The 21,095-nt window shown below is 42.8% G+C and overlaps 1 protein-coding gene across 1 annotated transcript; it reads right to left on the bottom strand.

Annotated features, from left to right (window-relative positions):
* Positions 1 to 368: 368 nt before the first annotated feature.
* Positions 369 to 19,464, bottom strand: SNX18 (sorting nexin 18). Its single transcript, XM_072992768.2, has 2 exons — positions 16,314 to 19,464; positions 369 to 1,786 (listed from the first exon to the last, which is right to left on the bottom strand). Exons 1-2 carry the CDS (start codon positions 17,941 to 17,943, stop codon positions 1,533 to 1,535), a joined length of 1,884 nt encoding a protein of 627 aa, XP_072848869.2. The 5' UTR covers positions 17,944 to 19,464; the 3' UTR covers positions 369 to 1,532.
* Between the last annotated feature and the right edge of the window lie 1,631 nt (positions 19,465 to 21,095).

The raw sequence follows: 21,095 nt of genomic DNA on the forward strand, positions 1-21,095 counted from the left end.
CATAAAGGAAAAGATAAAGGTTCCCCTTGACAATTAAGTCCAGTCATGTCTAACTCTAGGGGTCGGTGCTCATCCCCGTTTGTAAGCCAAAGAGCCAGTGTTTGTCCATAGACAATTTCCATGGTCCCATGGTTAGCATGATTAGACATGGGACCCCATTACCTTCCCACCAAGGTGGTACCTATTCATCTACTCACATCTGCATGCATTTGAGCTGCTAGGCTGACCAACAGGAGCTCACCCCGTCCCACGGATTCAAACTGTCAACCTTTCGATCAACTGCCCAGTGGCTCAGCAGTTTAACCCACAGCGCCATCTGCGTCCCTCATTTGCACATAACACACCCCTAAATAAGAGGAATCACTAAGTATGATACTCATTTACATTGCTTTAAAATATTTAAATAAACAAATAAATGAATAAGGGTGTAAATAATAAACTCCATCTGGAACATAGTACATATGAACGATTTCAGCCCATCAGTATTACATTAGGTGTTAACATTTTCCTCCTGTCCAGTCTACAATTTCACTGATTGGTACTGAGAAGTTGAGATTTGCAAAAGTTTTAAATCAAGTGGCAAGGCAGGGCCATGCTCAGAGTAAAATAAATCAGCAACCACAAGAGACTTGCAAACAAGACAGACAATGCACATACATGAGTCATTGGTCCTCTACTTTTAGCTCACTAATATTCTTCAGTATTCTTTTATTAGGTAAGTGGTCCAAGTTTCTATTCAAAGACAGGTTACACTGAAAGGTTTTATGGTGCCATGTTAAGAAAGGAAACACAGCAGTACTGTATTGTATCTGTGTTTAAAGTCCTGGTACAAATAATAAATAGTATCTATAATCAGTACAAAGTCTAAAATGGTTTTAAATCTGGAGGGCTTTTTTCAGTCAACATTTATCTTAATATCTAGTGTGCAAGTTATATGTTCAGTCACTATGAGGTTTGAAATCAGGCCCTATTAAGAGTGCCAATCCTTCATTCAATCAGTCGTAAAAATGTGGTTCACTAGAAAAAATAATAATGAAAATTGTAAGTCTAAAGGCACAAAATAGTACAGCTGCTCTAATAGAAATTTGTAAACAGAGAACTGGTTGAATTTAGAAAATTCAAACCGAAGTGAATTTTTAGAAGGCATCTGAAGCAGGCTTTTCCCTAGCCAGCTCCCTTAAAGACCCAGAAGGTTTTGAGGTCTACAGCATATGCACTATAACACCATATTTCAAAAAAGCAGTAAGGCAAATAGTATAATCATTATTTCAAAAACATTACAATGGTAGTGTAGGCATTTGGAGTATAACTTAGTTACAATGTATAGTAGAGGCTCTGCTAAACAGATATAATTATTTCCTTCTTATGCAATGCTTAGGTTGTGTTGCAATCCAGAACAAATTATAAAATCATCCTTGTAAAGCACCCCAAGAAGTTCCAACAGTATTTGAGGGTGGTGTTTCTTTTCTGTTACTTACTCCATTTGCAAGCCAAGAAATATTCGCCATTTGAAGTTCAAGAATTAAGCAATATTAAACATTGTCGTACTTGTGAAGAGCTTCTTCTAACTTTTGTGTCACTTTTTGGAAAAAAAGTATTTGCTGTTGCAAGAAATGCTGCATCTGTGATTTGAAGTCCCTGACTCGAATTTTGTGGAAATGATGAATTTCTGCCAGGGTGGCAAAAGAAATAATGTTACAACGATCCTGAATGCCATCAGCCTTCTGAACCTCCATTTTCCCTTCTTCTACATGCCGCTTACTTTCCTTCACTTTGGTAAGGGCTCCTGCATAATGAAAACAAAACAGAGCACTAGGATCAAAAGACAGGATAAACGAATATAATTAAAAAGCATTTTATTAATTATGTTTGCTGCTTCAAGTTTACAGAATTCTGAAACGAATAACTATTTTAATACTGTAGTTAGATTCACGCATAGATATTGTCTCACTACCATTTAACTATAACCGGTGCTTGTGAGCATGTGGTTACAAAAATGCTTTTAATGGGGGATCTTGTCTTTTTAATCTTTTAAATGTGTTTTTAAACTGGTTTGAAAAGATTTTATTTAGTACTTTTGAGTTATTGTTATGTGCAGTCAAGTCACTTCTGACATATGAAGACCATATGAAGTTCATGCTTTCAAGTTATTTCCAGGATTTTCTAGCTTTAAGGCAGTGGTTCTTAACGTGGGCGATAATGCCCCCCAGGGGGCAATTTCATTTTTCAGGGGGGCGGTAGAACGAAAAGGGGCGGTGTGGGGGCGCTGGAGCAGGAGGGGGTGGTAGGGGGGCGCTGGAGCAAGCCAAACCTGTGAAAATGGCTGCAGCCTTTTTATAGTGTGCATGAATATATATTTTCCTCCAATCTTAATTTAGTTTCAGAGTTTTCGTCCTGAAATTTTTAGTTTCTGCATTGCGGTTTGTTTTTATGCCCTTTTTATATTTCTTTTTGCGTCTTAAAATTCGCTTGCAACTAAATCATTAAATGTTACTTTTGGGGGGCATTTCATTTTCTTGGAATTGAATTTTGTTTTCAGGGGTCATTGGATTTAAGTGTCTTAAATAAATAAATAAATAAATAAATAAATAAATAAATAAATAAATAAATAAATAAATAAATAAATAAATAAATAAGAAAGATATCATCACCACGGGGAGGGGGGGCGATGATAACTTCTTCAATGGCTCAAGGGGGCGTTTCTTTCAAAAAGGTTAAGAACCACTGCTTTAAGGTACTCAGAAGTGGCTTCCTATTCCCTTCTTCAGGCAGCATTCTCGGACCACATGGCCTGCCCAATGAGACACACTTGTCCCTTCTCCTGGGAGCCATATCAGGGGATCAAACTCCTAATCTCTGGCTCTACAGCCAAGTAACCAACTCCGAGCTTTCCAACCAACTTTTTAATGATTGCTCACCGGAAGGACAGATCCTGAAGCTGAGGCTCCAGTACTTTTGCCATCTCATGAGAAGACTCATTGGAAAAGACCTTGATGTTAGGAAAGTGTGATGGCAAGAGGAGAAGGGGATGACAGAAGATGAGATGGTTGGACAGTGTCTTCGAAGCAACCAACATGAATTTGACACAACTTCGGGAGGTAGTGGAAGATAGGAGGGCCTGGCGTGCTCTGGTCCATGGGGTCACGAAGAGTCGGACACGACTAAACGACTAGACAACGATATATTTCTAAAACTTTTCAAATTTAATGGCTGAAATGCTGTTGAAAAACCACATGGACGTAAATTGTGATGACGGCATCACCCTGCAATCTTATTATTTAATTTAATATAAAGCTTCTTATCTCACTTTCCCAGGTTCTGAAACTCTCTGGGGATCCCTTTTGACCTGGGGAAGCCAGATTGTTGCTGCGAATTCTGATCCTGGTGGTGATGATTCAGCAATAATTTGCTGGTATTTGAGGCTCCCCACCCCCATCCCTAGGCTCCTAAAAGCTCCTCCAGGTCCAAAAGGAGCTGGAGGGGGGCTAGGGAACCTCAGAACCTAAGGGGGAATAGGAAGCATTAAATTAAATTAAATTGTAATGCTGTGGGCTGATTACATAATCAACTGGATTCTGTCCACTTTATTTTAAAATTTGTTTTTTATATTTATTCTTTAATATCGTTTGTGAGCTGCCTTGGAACCCTCTACTGGGAGAAAGGTGGAGGATAATTAAAAATAAAAATAAATAAAACAAGCCTTCAGAGTCCGAAGAATTCAGTAATGTAATGCTAAAAATGTAAATTGCACTGGTCAATAAGGGCAGTGGTAAATATTATATGAACCAATAAATGAGTAATAAACACTCCATCTGGAGTTCACATATGAATGATTTCCGACCACCAGTGTTACATAGTGCACCCATACCATTTTGATACTGAAAACAAGATTTGCTTGAACTCTGGAACAATCACAGCTCTTGTCCTTTAAAGCTGCTGATAAATAATTGTCGACACTACTGTAAGATAACATAATTTGACTGCGATTGTCTGAAGTATTTGCACATTCAAGGCTAAATAAAAAACACAAACTTAAAGTGAAAAAGAGCTTCTGAACATTCTTTTAGCTCTATTCATTTTAGGGCAAACAGCACTATAAATATGTTTACTGAAGAGCTCATAATGGTCAACGACAGTCAACAAGGGACTGAGTTTAATTTTTCTCCCTGAAACTCGCTGCTTGCAGGGAAGGACTTTCTGCCCCAAACCTAAATTTACAATCACTCTGGAAGTACCGTAAATATGTTCACATTCTAGGAACTATCTAAATTCAAGAGCTTGCAGACTTTACAGCTAAAGTATGAAATATATGCCAGAATTCTCCCCACACTTCTGTGCACGTTTGTTTTTTTTAAAACTCTCTTAGAGAAAAACATTTTGAAAGATGTTGAATACTGAACAAGTTGTAACAGGTCTAATATTTGTACTTGATTGCAACATCAGTTGTGTGTTTCCAAACAATGAATTGCTCACAGGCTGAACATTCCATCCAATTCTGGATTGAGAGTTTTGGGGATGGGATGGGGACGGATAGCATGATAGATAAAACATGGTATAGGTCTCCCAACATAAATCAAGGGTGTTACAGAAGCTTGAATGTCATCATAGAAAACTCTGGAGAATGAAACAGACTAGGATTGGGGAAGAAACAACTGTGATACCCCCCCCCCAAAAAAACACAAATCAGTTCATCCCAAGCAACTGTGTCAGTTGTCAAGCCATTTCTGTTGCTTTTATTTTTGTTTTCTGATGCAAGATTTTAGTAGGTTTGTTTGTTTGTTTGTTTGTTTATTTAATATCCCACCTATCTGGTCGGGTCAGGACTACTCTAGGCGGCTAACAACATAGAGTAATACAGAACATAGTTCTGAGCAGAAGCGCACAGGCAGAGTATCCTGCCTGCTTATTTTTTTAAAACGTTGCAAAATGTTAGCAGATTGCCCTAAACTTCTTCCTGAAACAATACAGAAGACCATGTGTGAACCACATTCATGTTGTAGACAGCTCCCTTAGAAGAGTTCTCTTACAATTATAAAATTGTAGATTGCAGGAGACTCTGGGTATGCTCTCTGTTGCACAGGCAGCTCACAAGTGAATGGCCAGGTAGGGAAGCACACTCAGAACCATGCCCAAGACTTCTCCATGGCTGTCCATAGAATGAGAAAAGCTACAGTGCTGCTCACTGCCTCTCAGGGCAATTTGTCAACCACTATTCATCTAGTCACTGAGGAGTCTATACAAACACTGTATTCTTGGGCCCTCAGGATGGGATACAAGTGAGCAGGTTTGTCCATTCTAGAAGACTGGAGCATATCCCAAATTGGGAAGATATTTATTGAAAGGTATTTACAAAAGTGTAAACAGACAAGGGATGAACTGGTCAGATGAGACTTGCATGCTTTCCATCACCCCAATCAATCACTTGTCCTAATTTAAGTGTTCCTGCAATTCTCTCACAAAAACGACATGCCATTTTGAATTTGTTTTGTCTAAAGGTAATTTTCAACAGTTGTGTGCCAGAATTTCAAAAATGGAATAGCACAATAGAGGAGACATCTCACTTGACTGATTTTTCTTTAGCTAACAGAATACACTTGGGCTCAGTTTGAATTATGTACAGTACATGCATTTTGTCAGACAGATATGAGTAAGTCTAAATTGTTTTCTATTAATTTGCAATTTCCTTTGTCAGTAGCTAATTGTTTTGGATCTCCCTCTCACCTATATACACAAGTGATGAGATGGAAATTCTTCAAATAGAGCGAATGATAAAATCTTTATTAATAAACAACTGCCCCCATGCCTTGTTTTTGTGTTTACGTAGGCATCTAGTTGGCCACTATGGGAAAGAGGATGCTGAATTAGATAGGGCCTTGATCTGACACAGTAGAGCTTTCCTTAGATTCTTAAATACACCATAAGAGCATGTAAGGTAAAGGTAAAGGTTCCCCTTGACATTTTAGTCCAGTCGTGTTCGACTCTAGGGGGCGGTGCTCATCCCGTTTCCAAGCTGTAGAGCCAGCGTTTGTCCGAAGACAGTTTCCGTTGACACGTGGCCAGCGTGACTTAGATTCGGAACGCTGTTTACCTTCCCACCGAGATGGTACCTATTTATCTACTCGCATTTACATGCTTTCGGACTGCTAGGCTGGCGAGGAGCTGGGACAAAGCGATGGCAGCTCACTCCGTCGCGTGGATTCAATCTTACAACTGCTGGTCTTCTGACCCTGCAGCACACAAAGGCTTCTGCGGTTTAGCCCACAGCGCCACCACGTCCCTAATATAAGAGCATGTAGTATGAACTAAATATCATCATCTGAAATAGAGCTGCATCAGTGTCCCATCAACTCTTACTACTAAACCTCACTAACCCAAACTGCTCATGACATTTCATTGTGGAATGTGGGCAATCTACTTTAAATAATCAACAGTATATGGACAGCCCAAATTATGCTACATGAATATTACACCACAGTACAAGACACATGCGTAGAAAGATATGTTGCAATTGGCTAAAAATGTCCCTTCCCTTTTGACATCCCATCTTCTCCTTACTTTTTGCAAGTGTGCTGTTTTGAGAATTTCAAGACATATTTATTCTTACCAAAGTAATAGCTGCAAAAAGTAAATACAGTGGTGCCTCGCTTAACGATTGCCTCGTTAAACAACGAAACCGCTTGATGATGAAGTTTTTGCAATCACTTTTGTGATCGCAAAACAATGTTCCTATGGAGAAAATTCGCTTAACAATGATCAGTTCCCTGCTTTGGGAACTGATTTTTTGCTGAACGATGTTTTTGAAACAGCTGATCGGCGGTTCTAAAATGGCTCCCCGCTATGCAAAATGGCTCCCCGCTGTGTTTTCAGGACGGATTCCCCGCTTTACAGGCAGCGAAAATGGCCGCCCCTATGGAGGCTCTTCGCTGGATGGTGAGTTTTCAGTCCATTGGAACACACTGAGCCGGTTTCAATGCATTTCAATGAGCTTTTTCATTTCGCAAGATGATGTTTTCGTAAGACAGCGATTATCGCAGAACGAATTAACATAGTCTTGTGAGGCACCACTGTACTAACATATTTGTGTTTCCTGGCTTATTGTTTATTGTAATACTTCTAATATTTTTCAAACCTGGACAAGACTTAAATAGCACTGTTAGAGCTTAAGCATTTCTTATAGCTGTAGTGGATTTTTCAACTAAAATTTTGAACTTTGCAAACTTAATTATTCATTTTTAATCACCTAAATTAAGAATGCTGGGCTCATTTACATCTCTTATGGGATGACATACAACCTAATTTCCAATGCTCACAGCCTCACACATTCTTTGCGTTGCAAACTGTATAACAAATCCAGAATGCACCTTTGTAAGCTGTTCCGCAGTGTAAATAGCTATATATATTTTCCAGTAATTACCTATTTAATGCAGCTGGTTTTAAGAGTTTATACAACAACGTGAGTATAATCAGCAGATTCAAGCCACAATGAGGTAGACACTATTCACTAATTCATTTATCTATAATTTGTTGCTGACTGGCGCAACATCTAAGGCACCAATGTGAAGAAGCCTCCATACCGACACTGATTTGCCTACACTGCAACTGTATTCAGGATCTGCTGTATATGTCTACTTTTGTTTACCTGCTTACAAGGGAGCACCCAGCCCTTCCTCCGTTGTCCCTTTCTACATGTGATGGCTCATGAGTCTAAAGCAAAAGGTGTCAGCTCACATGTTGGCTTTACATATAAGCAGGGAGTCTAGAAAATCATGCAAACTGAAAGCCTCCTCTTCAGACTCCTCAGTCATTTTGGAGAAGAGCAGATGATGGAAGAGACGGAGCTAGAAACTTCCTTCTAACTGCAAATACATATGTGCTGACACCTGAACGAAGTTTATGAACTGGTGAATCTTTTAAATAATTCCCCTCTGTTTCAAAAAAAAAAAAAAAAAAGCAGGTACAGTGGTGCCTCGCATAACGTTTTTAATTGGTTCCAAAAAAAAAAACCTTATGCGAAAAAAACTTTATGCGAAACACCATTTCCCATAGAGATGCATTGGAAACCGGTTAATCCGTTCCAATAGGCACGGATTGCCGTCCTTAAGCGAAAAAACCCATAGGAAACATCGTTAAACGATACAATGTATCCTCCATTGGAATGTATTGTAGCTGACTCAATAGGTTTCAATGGCTTTGCGAAGTCAATTTTTGCAAAATTAAGTGTGTCATAAAAGGGTCAAAAATGGTTTTAAATGCTTGGATTAGCTTCTGCACCCTCTAAAACGGATGCAAAAGTTAATTTGGCTTTGATCTGACTTTTCGTTAATTAATGGTGAATTTTTTTCCCCCAACTTTTGACAGCTGTCAAAATCTGACAGCTCCATTATTTCCTATGGGGGAAGAAAAAATTCACAAAAAATTAATGAAGACTCAGCAACTGTTCTAAATTCTTGGGTTCGTTAGAGGACCCCCTAGGTTGTGTGCATACCTGATTTGGCTTTGATCTGAACTTTCGTTAATTTTTTGTAAATTGTTTTCTCCCCCATAGGAAAGCATGGAGCTGTCAGATTTTGACAGGTCCATTGGTTCCTATGGGCCAAAAAACAAAAATTCACAAAAAATTAACGAAACGTCAGATCAAAGCCAAATCAGGTTTGCACATGACTTAAGGGGTCCTCTAACGAATCCAAGCATTTAGAACCGTTTTGGACCCTTCTAAGACACTTTTTAAACTGAAAACAAAAAAAACGTTAAGCGAAGCAGGGGACCTAAAACCAAAAACGTTAAGCGAAGCATGGTCCCAAAAACGCTATGCGAAAATCGCCCATAGGGAAAAACGTTATATGAAGCACAATCTGCCTCTGAAAAAATAAACGTTAAGCGAAAAAAACGTTAAACGAAGCAAACGTTAAGCGAGGCACCACGGTATATACAGAGCTCCTGGAAATATGCATTTTTCTTTCCATTGAGTCAGAATGCCTAATTATTAGTTTTTCTTGGAAATACAGTGGTGCCTCGCAGAACGGTCGCTCCGTAGAGCGACGAATCCGCGCAACAGTGCCGTTTTTGCGATCGCAAAACAGCACCTAGATAGGGCAGGAATCACAGAGCGAAGGGCGGTAAGCGGTTCGCTTACTGATCTTCGCTTTGCGACCCGCCGATCAGCTGTTCCGCGGCTTCAAAATGGCCACCGGAACAGCCGAAAGGGCCGGGTGCAGCGTTTTTGCGCCCTTGGTAAGCAAGGGGAGGGCGCGAAAACGCTGCCGGAACAGCCGAAATGGCTGCGCGCAGCGTTTTCGTGCCCTCCCCTCGCTTACCAAGGGCGCGAAAACGCTGCGCCCGGCCCTTTCGGCTGTTCCAGCGGCGATTTTGGACCCGCCGGACAGCTGATCGCAGCGTTTTCGCGCCCTTGTTCAGCGAGGGGAGGGCGCGAAAATGGCTGCCAGCATCGTTGAACGGTGAGTATTCAGCCCAATTGGAACGCATTAAACATTGTTTAATGCGTTCCAACTAGTTTTCTTGCCCCGTTCAACGATGCTTTCACACAGTGAGGGTTAATCCGGAACAGATTAACCTCGCTGTGCGAGGCACCACTGTAATGGATTTGACTGAATCCATATAAAGTCATACTTAGAACACACTTAGTGAAATCAATGGACCCTAAGTTACTAATGAATAACTTAAAACCATGGATGGTACGTAACAACGCAATAATGAGAGTAGCTTAAAGCAGATATGGAAGAAAATATGTGTCAGTATCAGGTTTTGGAGATAAAAATGTGCTACCAGTTTTAAAGTACAAGTTCCTTTAGGGAGTCAGTCCATCTCATATTTGGTCCTCTTTTCCTGCTACCTACCACTTTCTTTTCCAAATACAAATTTCTTTGTGCTCATTTCTGTGATCGCAATTGACATATGAAGTTTATTTGCTTTCAATTTTGACTAAATTCCACAGTAATTTCCAACCAATATCAACTGCATTAACTGCCAGGTGTTGTTGTTTAGTCGTTAAGTCGTGTCTGACTCTTCGTGACTCCATGGATCAGAGCATGCCTCCTGGAGTTTGGTCAAATTCCTGTTGGTAGCTTTGATGACACCGTCCAACCATCTCGTCCTGTCGTCCCCTTCTCCTCTTGCCTTCACACTTTTCCAACATCAGGGTCTTTTCCAAGGAGTCTTCTCTTCTCATGAGATGGCCAAAGTATTGGAGCCTCAGCTTCAGGATCTGTCCTTCCAGTGAGCACTCAGGGTTGATTTCCTTCAGAATGGATAGGTTTGATCTCCTTGCAGTCCAGGGGACTCTCAAGAGTCTCCTCCAGCACCACAATTCAAAAGCATAAATTCTCTGGCGGTCAGCCTTCTTTATGGTCCAGCTCTCAATTCCATACATCACTGTTGGAAAAACCATAGCTTTGACTATGCGGACCTTTGACGGCAAGGTGATGTCTCTGCTTTTTAAGATGCTGTCTAGGTTTGTCATTGCTTTCCTCCCAAGAAGCAGGCGTCTTTTAATTTTGTGGCTGCTGTCATCATCTGCAGTGAGATTATCTTAACCAGTGGTTCTTAACCTTGGGTTACTCAGGTGCTTTTGCACTGCAACTCCCAGAAGTCTTCACCACCAGCTGTGCTGGCTGGGGTTTCTGGGAGTTGCAGTTCAAAAACACCTGAGTAACCAAAGGTTAAGAATCACTGATCTTAACTGCTAGGTAGGTTATCTTAAAAGAAGTGCAACAGAAATTTTCAAATTTATCTCCCACTGAAGTTGCAAGTGGTAGATTCTCTTTGAAACAGAGAAACCTATAATATTATGAATTGTAAAGATTTTTTTTTGCAGTTCCATTATGCATCACGGTATTACTACTACAAACTATTGTAACAGCTTGGTATAATACGCTTAATGAAATAGAGAATTAGAACCATCAACAACCACCAACTAAGGACACGAGACTTCTGTATGCTTGGGACTGAAATGTATGCATTTACTGGATTCACAGCTTGCTCCAACCCAGAGGTTCATATATGGCTAATACATCAACACTTCTGCAACTGTATGTTTTCCATGTGAGTGTCCAAAGTGCAGTTGCAGCCTGTAGTGAATACAGAGCTGGAAAAGATTTCTCCAAATGTTCTCCATTACTTCATAGTAAAGTTGCCTGTGGGTACCAACTGCCTCTTACTACATGCTTGCTCTTAAAGTTCCTTGTGGTACCCACAATATCCTGTACTCCGTATTGAATATCCAAGGATCTTTTCTTCATCATCTTTTACAAAACAATCAGGTTAAACAGCTGAAGAATGATCTAATGCATTTCAGAACAAACCTAAGAGTCACATATTTCTGATCTGAATAAGAATACACATCACTATTTTCATCTGTATTAAAACTGGCACACATAGGATTGTATCTAAAAGTTTCCTTCGGTTAATGGAAATATACTTTGAATATAGTCAATGGTGATTTATATCATCAGTGGGTGCACATAACAGATAAGCCAACTCCCCGGATCAGAATAATGCATGCAACTTATAAAGCTTACAATTTTTTTTTATTCTAGTACTTGGTGCTAAACTGAATGCTTGATATTGTGGAAACCTTAGACAAAGGACTGGAAAACATTCAATTGCATGTCAGCTGTGGTCCACAAGAGTTTCATATCTATGTGCTTTTTCTGCAGTTATCTCCACACAGTGATGTATTTAAAGTTTAAATATTCTGAATCGGGATGAATTTTCTTTAAATCAAACTGATTTAAATCACAATTTAAATTAAAATATCAAAGATTTTTGACAATGAATCAAAAATTGATTTGTTTATTTAAATCATGATTTAAATTGATTTGACTTTTAAAAATAATTTATTTTCATCCAGTCTGCCCTGAATAGAACTAACTGTGGTTGTAGGCAGAAAAGCTACTGAATGGAACTGAGCTATTCTTTGGCGGTAGAAAGCCATCACATAAAATTGAGATGTGCTTTGTAGGCAGGAAGGCTGTTGCATGGAACTAAGTATACTTTGCAGGCATGAAAGGCTTGGGATATCAAATGGCACCGGATACTCTTCTGAGCAACATTAAAATAATGATTTTTCCCAGCTTTTAAAATTAAACACAAAAAGTGCGATGCCTCATTTCCAAACATATAAATGTTTTAGTTTGGCTTACCAGCCATCTATACACAATTGCTACCAGTTAGGCCAAATGTTCAACATGTCAAGGAATTGACAAGTCAGGAAATAGTCTCATATTCATCGATGTGTTTCATATATTTGCTCATCCTCTGTGTCACAATATGTAGTGGAAAATGACACACCCATCTTCTGCATTTCAGTGATAGTTAAGAGATTATTTAAGAGGGTTTCTCATATTGTACCGAGGAGGAATATTTATTGATGCTGAATGAATTGGTAGAGGGCTGCTCATGAAAAATGGAAGTGTCCATGCAAACCATTAGACAGAATTTCAGACAGCATGCATCTCCTTTTTGGCAAGCTCCCATCTCCTTGGGAGAAGGTTTAATTGGTCTAAGCTATATTACAGTGCTAAGCATGGTCCTTAAATCAGCTTTAGTCCTTAATGGAGTAGGTTAAGCATAAGCACAGGCTATCAAGATAAACAGAAGAAAAGCTGAAGCATTATCTGTTAGTTTTTGAAAATGTTTCCCATTGTACCATAGAACAGGGCACACTGAAAAGTTGTGCTTCTCAATTTTGTCAACAATCTGATGAATGACTTGAGGGCTAAATTTTGATCTTAAAACAGAATTTTAAGCCCTCACATATCCTTATCATGTGCTTACACATAAATGTGCCTTTCTGGAGAACTACAGAGTTTGGGGTATATCAAGATCACCACATCTATAAACCAGGGTGCATAAAAATCAGTGATCTCTATCACGACTTAATTTAAAAAATGATTCAAATTGATTTGATTTAAATAAAATCCACCCTGCTATAAATCCCTAAGCAATTAGTTGCTGTGTAAGAATTTTAGTAAACTATAAATTACTGATTAGAGATGGGGATATTCGTATATGAATATGAATATCCCCATTGCAGCTGGCCCTAATGAGGGTCTGGCCCCCAAGACCTGACTGTCCACTCAAGTGACCCACTGCAGCGACGGTCCCGCTTGTCCTGCCAATGATGCCCGGAGCTCTGCTCTCTTCCTGCTTGGCTGGCCACTCAGCAGCTGTGGAGGGAGACTCATCCCCCACCCCCTGCCTGGAGTGGCCAGCCAAGCAGGAAGACAGTGGAGCTCTGGGAACCATTGGCAGGACAAGTGGCACTGTCGCCAGGGCAGGATGCATGAGTGGACGGTCTGGTCCCAGGGGCCGGGCTCTCATTAGGGCCAGCTGCAACAGGGATATTCGTATTTGTATACGAATACGAATATCCCCATCTTTATTACTAATACATTTTTTAGAATCTATGTAGTACCTTGGTACAGTACTCAAGAGAGTCACCAAGCCAAATGTAGACCAAGAGTCACATATATTAGTTCACCAAGAGGTCAATAACTCCTGTTGCTTTTTCTTTCTTCCCATCACCCCTGCTTCTCTTGCTATCTCTTTGCCTGCTAGGCTGTGTTTAGGTTGGGTGGAGCACAAATTGTACAAGCTTAATCTATAATACTGTGTTTTGAGATAATGTCAGGAAAAATGCTTTGCAATAGTTTTACATTTAGGCTGATCTACCACATATATATGCACACAAATAATATATGTAATGTGGCCAAGAAACACTTCCAACAATGTCTGAACTACAACTATTTCCCATTTTTAATAGACTTGGTACCTGTCAACATGGTGCACATTAATTATTCTGAAATGGTCTGATTTACAAGCTATTCTTTCCAAGAACTGGCAAGCATCCATTACTGCTTTTAGCTTCAAGATATAACCCCACCTCCATCTGTGTAATTCTGATTAGCATTTTTGTCAATAATCTGTCTACAAGTATTGCTCCAAGGAAAAGCATTTATTTAACATGACACCAAAAATTATTGTATAAACCCTCATTTTAAATGTACTCTAAATCATCATGATAGCTGATTGGCTGCAATAAAAAGTCCTTTCATGCTATACTACTGTAACAGCACTTAGATGGTAACCGTATTATTAATGGCAGCGCAACCAGCATTTGAAATGAGTCTACACAATGCTACTTTAGTGTCATACAGAGCCTGTCACCTTAGGTATTACTTCAAAGAGCTCTTTCTTAAAAGTTCTATATGGGTTATACCTAGTGATGGTTTTGCTTAGAGGAAAGTGTGACTGCTTAGACTAGCACAAACATTTATCACCAGTGCCTCCTGCATTTCTCCATGCCATAACCTTCCAGAGGATTGCCCAACACTCTGAAACAGTTGTAGAAGTCTGTGCAGAAGAGGCATAGGTAAGGAGTGGATAAGGGCGATTGGTGATAACCGCACGTCCTAATTTAAGTGGAGTGCAAGCACCTTAAAGCAAACTGCACTGGCTACTTTATGCTATATAAAGTACAGGCACACTAAAACTGGATGGATCTAGTTGTCTTTGTTATGCTCTGCTTTTTTGACATAGGATAACATTTGGTTTCCAAATCTAAAATTTAGGATAATATTTTCAGACGCATTATCATCAATCATGTACAGTGGAGTGGGCAACATGTAGATCTCCATAGGTAGTTGAAGTACAGCTCACAGCATCCCTCATTAATGGCTGTGCTGGCTAGGGGAAACCAGAGATGCATTCCAACAATATCTGAGGGCCATACTTTGTCCACTGGTATTAATATAAGACATAAGACATAAGACATAAGAAATTTATTTGTCATTGCGCTCACAAGTGGGTGCAACGAAATGAGGTGCTCTTCCCCAAGGTAAAACTGGACAACACTACAAAAAAAAAGTTAAAATATACACAACTTTCACCATCCAAATATAGATACCCCGTTTTCTCTCAGCAATTAAAAAGTCCACCAAAAATATTCATCTATAACATGAAGAGACTTGTTGCTAAATCTATATGTTAATGCCAAATCATCTTATGTCGAAAGAGTTATTAGCTATTTCTTTATGGACTAAAACACACAACCCTCGAGCTACAGTTTAATAAAACAGACCCTGACTGTTCAAATCTGTCCTTATTTCAACAATGTGACGTGAAAATTTTCAGGTTTTTTTGTCACTGTCTTCTCAGATTGCATTTCTATCTAAATGAGAAACAGCCCTTAAATCAAATGCAATGCCAGCTATGTTACTGACAACACAAAGGATGAGTTTTTAGCCTTGCCTCTTAGTATGTCAGATACATTAACTGAGAGGACCTAAGAGATATAGTGTCATGAATGGGTTGCAACTTTTAAAGACTACAGTAGTTGTATAAATGAGGTCAAACTGCTCATTATACCAGGAGTGTTCAATGATACAACAAGGAGGGTGTCTCACTCCAAAATTAAGGGAAGAATTCCCTTGGTGTTAATATCATGACCCGTTTGGGCATCACACGGTTCTGAATTACACTGTATTAGATTCCATCTAGTCTTCCACTCACATACACTGTCCAAAAAATTATTGCAGTGAATCATTAAATATGTGGGGGGAATGAACACAAAGAAACTGGCAAAGAGAACATAACATTCCATTAAAAATAGAGCCTTGGAAGTATCAACTACAAGAACTGGATCCAGAATTAAGTCATAGCTACAGAAGACTGAAATTAATTGCTTTAAGTTAGTCATTACTACCTTGAATCCCATTGAATTCAAGCTTTTTGTTTGGTACAGCACTGTCAAAACAAACATCCTCAAGAGTTCCTTCTTCACTTTAACTTATCTTACTGAAAAATACATTGTTCATTTTAATGGAATTTTTATCCTTGTCCCTTAGTATCTAGAACACATTAACTGAGTAGAATGCCACAAAGCATGATTTATGTTACTATACACTTTGAAGGACTAAAATGTGCAATCCTGTCAAAAGTAACTCCTACTATGGAGTGCATGGCCAGGTAAATATGCTTAAAACAGTAATCTAAAACCTGTTTCATCTGAGTGGCCCTGAAGACAGCAAAGGCAAACAATGAAATCAAAGCCTAGACATACAGCCTGCAAGATTCCTTTGCAAAGCTCAATGAATTGAAGATGAGTAACCATTCACTTTCCTGCATTAATCTGTGGGGCTTCAGGATCCTTTGTCTTTGCTGTAACAGAAAAACATGGCTTTTCTTTTGGACTATTTTACCAATAATGTACAGAGAAAAAACTTGGGAGGGCCAAACTTGCATGTTATAATTCCATAAGATTAAAAAGAAACATTGATACAGATAAACTACATTACCTTTCTGGACATGGATTATATCTGGGAAATTGGCCAGATGTCCTTGATACAGAGCTAACAAATCCATCACTGGGTCCAGGTCCTGTCTTGGTTGCTCTGCAAAAAGTTCACCAATAGCATCATAAGCTTCCCCAGTGAAGGCAATTGCTTGATTGAGGCCAACTGAAAAAGCCTGCTGGTCCATCTCAAAGGCTTGGCTGAGGCCCTTGAAGGAATGGCCAACTTTCTGGTATTCCTTCTTGAAGCCAGTGACCTGCTTGCGAGCAAACTCACTGACTGTCTGGTTCAGCTGAATGGTGCTCTCATCCATCTTCTTGGTGAAGCTCTTGAAACCATCAACCTTACTTTCTACCTCCTGCAGGTCCAGAGCAGCAGGACCACCAGTAGGCACACTAATGGTCAAGAAAAAGTTAGCACCCACCATCTCGTCCTTCTCAGCTTTACGCTTGCCTTGCTTCCAGGCTTTCTCATCAGTGCTAGGACAGGTGAGGAAATGCTGGAAGGCATCACACTGGGCCAGCACTGGATGACTACACATATGATCCATCCACCATGCCAAGCCTTTACGGCGCTTGGAGATAAAGTCCTCCTCAAAGCGTCCGGTGGCCTGTTTCTCCGGCAAATGGGGCACTGAGATGACCGGAAATTTCTCCACAAGGCGCCCATAAAGCCAGTCAAAGTGCTTGTAGCGCCGGTGCACTTGCTGTCCAGTGTGGCTGGGCACCAGCTTGTAGGCAATGTAACTTTTCATGCCTTTGAATTTGGTCTGCTTGGTGGGGTCTTCAATGGAGCACTGGAAAGGGTAAGGATTCTCCTGCCACTCAGGCCCATAGGGACCCAACACCACGCAGAGTTTGTCCCCGTCCTTCACGAAACCCGACGCTTCACCCAACACAAAGGCTTCGCCTCCCGATTTCACAAAAGTGGAGAACCGGTTCAAGTTGCGACTCACCGTGGCCGAGCTCTTGGGCCCGCCAGTGCCACTGCCCGGGTGGTGGAGGTGGCCGCCGGGATGGCTACTCCGGGAGCTGATCGACAGATCGGACCGGGTGGAAAGGCGGTACCTGCTGGAAGAACCGCCGGGGCCTCCGCTTCCGAGCCCGGCATTCTCGTAGTCCGGGTAGGAGCCGCCCAGGACTCCCGGCTCGTCGGCCACGGTGGAGCTGTCGTCCCAGTCATCGTCCCAATCGTCGTCGCTGCCTTGGCTGGTCTGGTAAGAGGATCCGCCGTAGGAAGGCACCGCTTGGAAGGAGGAGAAGCCCGACGAGGCCGCCGGTGGCGGCAGCTGGAAGGGCTCGGCCGCCGGCGGAGGAAGCTGGTGCTGGACGGCAGGAGGGTTGAAGGCGGTCGCCGGCGCTGCTAAGGGCTCAAAGCCGGCTGGCGGCACGTTGGCGTAGCGGGCCGGGGCCGGCACGGGCAGCGGGACCGGCGGCTCGGCGACCGGGGCTCGGATGACCTGCACGTAAGAGGCCGGGAAGAGGCCTCGGTCGCCCCGGCTGTTCACCCCTTCGAACCAGCCCTCGATCTCCTGGTCGCTGCAGAGGCTCAGCACCTCGTGCTCCCGCAGAGAGATCTCGCCCGGGTTCTCCGACTTGAAGTCGTACAGCGCGCGGGCCCGCAGTAGCGCCATGGCCCCGCCGCCGCCGCCGCCGGGTGGGGACCGGGACGGGGACGCCGACGGGCCGCCAAGCAAACGCCGTCCGCACTCTCCCGGCCTCCGCGACCCCCACCTCCACCCCCGACCGCGACGGCTGCCCTCCCGCCTTGCTCGGGTGCGGACTCCCCTCCGCTTGCGGCGACCGCGGGTGGGGGGGGGAGGGGGCGAGAGCGCCTCCTTCTCCGGCAGACCTGGCGATTCTTTCTCACAAACCCGCCCTTTTGCTTTCAGGCCCACCGCTGAGGGCGGGAAAGGGGAGAAGGAGGCGCTTTCTTTCTCTTCAGTTTCGGCAGTCAGAGGACGAGCCGGGCCGGGGAACCACTGGCTGCCGGAGTCCCCGCTTCACCCCGCCCGCCTCGGCTGGGTGTGTGTGTGTGTGTGAGAAAGTCAGGGAGCGAGAGAAAGACCGAGCGAGCGAGGGAACGTGTGGAAGAGGCAGGGCCGCCAGGGGACTGTCCCACCACGTCGCCAGTTTGGCTAATCCAGAGCCGAGAGGCAGGGCCGGGGAGCCGAGCGCAGAGCTACCGCCCCCATCGATGGGGCCAACGGGGAGGGAGGCGGGCGAGCGGGCGGGTGCGAAGGCCGGCAGCCTGGGCCGGGCTTGCTGCTTCGGGTCGGCTTCTCGCCGCTCCGCCTGCCCTCTGGCGTTCGCCCGGCGAGGAGCCGCTGCCTCGATGGGAGGAGGAGGGGGAGAGGAAGGCGACGAAAGGGGGAAAAACGGCGGCGGCGGCTGAGGGGAACTCATTTTGAAAGGGGGCGGGGAGGAAACATCGCAAATCTAAAAGAGACGGGGGAGGGAAGGAAAGAGGGCTGCGATCCTGACGAGGGCAACGGCCGCTTCTGAACGTAGTTGGGCTTACTTTCGAGGAATCGAAAGCTTAGCGTGAGCTTGGCTGCGAGTCCCGTAAGGCGACGGACGGCAGTCGACCCAGCAGAAAAGGACTTGGCGCTCTAACTGAAGGACGGCCTCTCAGTTAACGGAGATACGCAACCCTTTCTGGCCAAACAGAAAGACACCAGCACAAAAATATGCGCTGCGTTTTAAGTAGAGTATCGTTCCCATCGGACAAGATGTGAAAAGTGGAGAGGAAAAAGCGAGGCTGGCTCTTCAGTCCTTGTTCTGTGTGCCTTGGTTCAAAATGTAATGGTGGAGGGGTGGTGTAAACGAAGTGCCTCAGACCATACCCAGAGTAACTCATGGAAAGCTGGAAAGTTACTTTGGTTCTTCATCTTACACATTTAAAGTCTCCATAGTGAACTCAAAGTTGCATCCATCCTGTCCCGGCACCTGAGGTTCTTGGTGGAAAACAACCTTTCCTCTCTTTTTTCTCCATCCACCAGCTTTTAATGTAACAACATGTAATGGTGGCCCCTATTTATTTATTTAAAAAATTTATATGCCACCCACACTACTGAAAGGTCTCTGGGCGGCTTACAACAATTTAAATGCAGTTAAAAAAAGATAAAACAATTAAAATACTATTAAAATATAGTACTCTAAAAATAGCCATCAGGACCCACAGTTGATATTATTTCAATTAAAAATCCTCTGAAACAGGAAGGTTTTGACCTGGCGCCAAAATGTCATCACCGTCTGCGCCAAATGGATTTCCCTTGGGATGGTGGTCCATAGTCTGGGGGAGTTGCCAAAAAGGCCCTTTGTCTGCAAGTCTTACCTCCTTGAGGGATGGCTCTTTCAGGAGGGTCTCCTGGCTAGATCTTAATTGCTGGGTAGGTTTATATTGAAGAAGGCAGGCCTTCAGGGCCTAAGCCATTTAGGGCTTTATACATCAAAACAAGCACTTTGAATTGGGCCGGGTAGCAACTGATAGCCAATGTAATTTAAATAGAACCGGCTTGATGTGTCCCCTAGCGGCCCCACCACTCACCAGCCGCGTAGCTTGATTCTGGACCAGTTCCAGTCTCAGGTCTGTCTTCAAAGGCAGCCTCACGTAGAGCGCATTGCAGTAATCTATACGGGATGTTAGTAGTGCATGTGTAACTCATAAAACTGCTCGTGCAGGTAGGGCCATAGCTGGTATAATTTCCACAGCTGAAGGAAGGCGACTCTGGCCACTGAGTCCACCTGGGCTTCCAGAGTTAGACTGGGGTCCAGGAGCACCCCCAGGCTGTGGACCCTGTCCCTTATGGGGAGTGCAACCCCATTCAGGGCAAGGAAGTAGCCGTCCAGCCTGTCCGGCAAAGCACCCACTAACAGGACTTCCGTCTTGTCTGGATTGAGTTTCAATGTATTAACCCTTATCCAGTCCATTATCAGGTGGAACAAGCTTCCAATCGAGGTTCACTAAGTTCCATCACTCCTCCTACATAGAAACTTCATGAAGACGGGCCTATACGTACATAAAGTCCCTTCCAGCTCTGCAGTTCTTGGAATAAGAGTATTTATACAATGCAGCCTTTAAGAATGTATTCCCCAATACAGTGATGTGTATGTTGTTCTTATTTATTTATTTATTGGACTTATATACCGCCCCATAGCGCTACAAGCACTCTCCGGACGGTTTACAATTTTTAATTATACAGGCTACACATTGCCCCCCCCCCCAGCAAGCTGGGTACTCATTTTACCGACCTCGGAAGGATGGAAGGCTGAGTCAACCTTGAGCCGGCTACCTGGGATTTGAACCCCAGGTCGTGAGCACAGTTTTAGCTGCAGTACAGCGTTTTAACCACTGTGCCACGAGGCTCCTTGTTAAATGGTGTCAGGTCACTTCCAACTTATGGTGCTCCTAACAGAGTTTTTGAGGTATGTAGTATGTTTAAGGGGTGGTCTACCAAATCTCCACCCAGTGAATTTCCATGGCTGAGTGGGAATTTGAACACGTCACTTGAATCCTAATGTGACACACCATTCTCTACAATACATTGGCTGTTATGGATCCTTCAGTGAGAGAACTAGGTGAGCTTGGATAATGGCATTGTAATGACTGACTGTGTAAACCCAGTGTGCTGTAGTACATAGAGTAATGGACTAGGACTCCGGAGTCCTGGGTTTGATTTCTGGCTCTGCCATGGAACTGTGTGTACATGTCTGTAAAACCTCACCTTGAAAACTGTATTAGGGTTTCCTATAGTTCTGACCTGATGGCACCTAACAAGGACTG

Source organism: Pogona vitticeps, chromosome 2 (assembly GCF_051106095.1).
Source record: "Pogona vitticeps strain Pit_001003342236 chromosome 2, PviZW2.1, whole genome shotgun sequence".
NCBI classification, from domain to species: domain Eukaryota; kingdom Metazoa; phylum Chordata; class Lepidosauria; order Squamata; family Agamidae; genus Pogona; species Pogona vitticeps.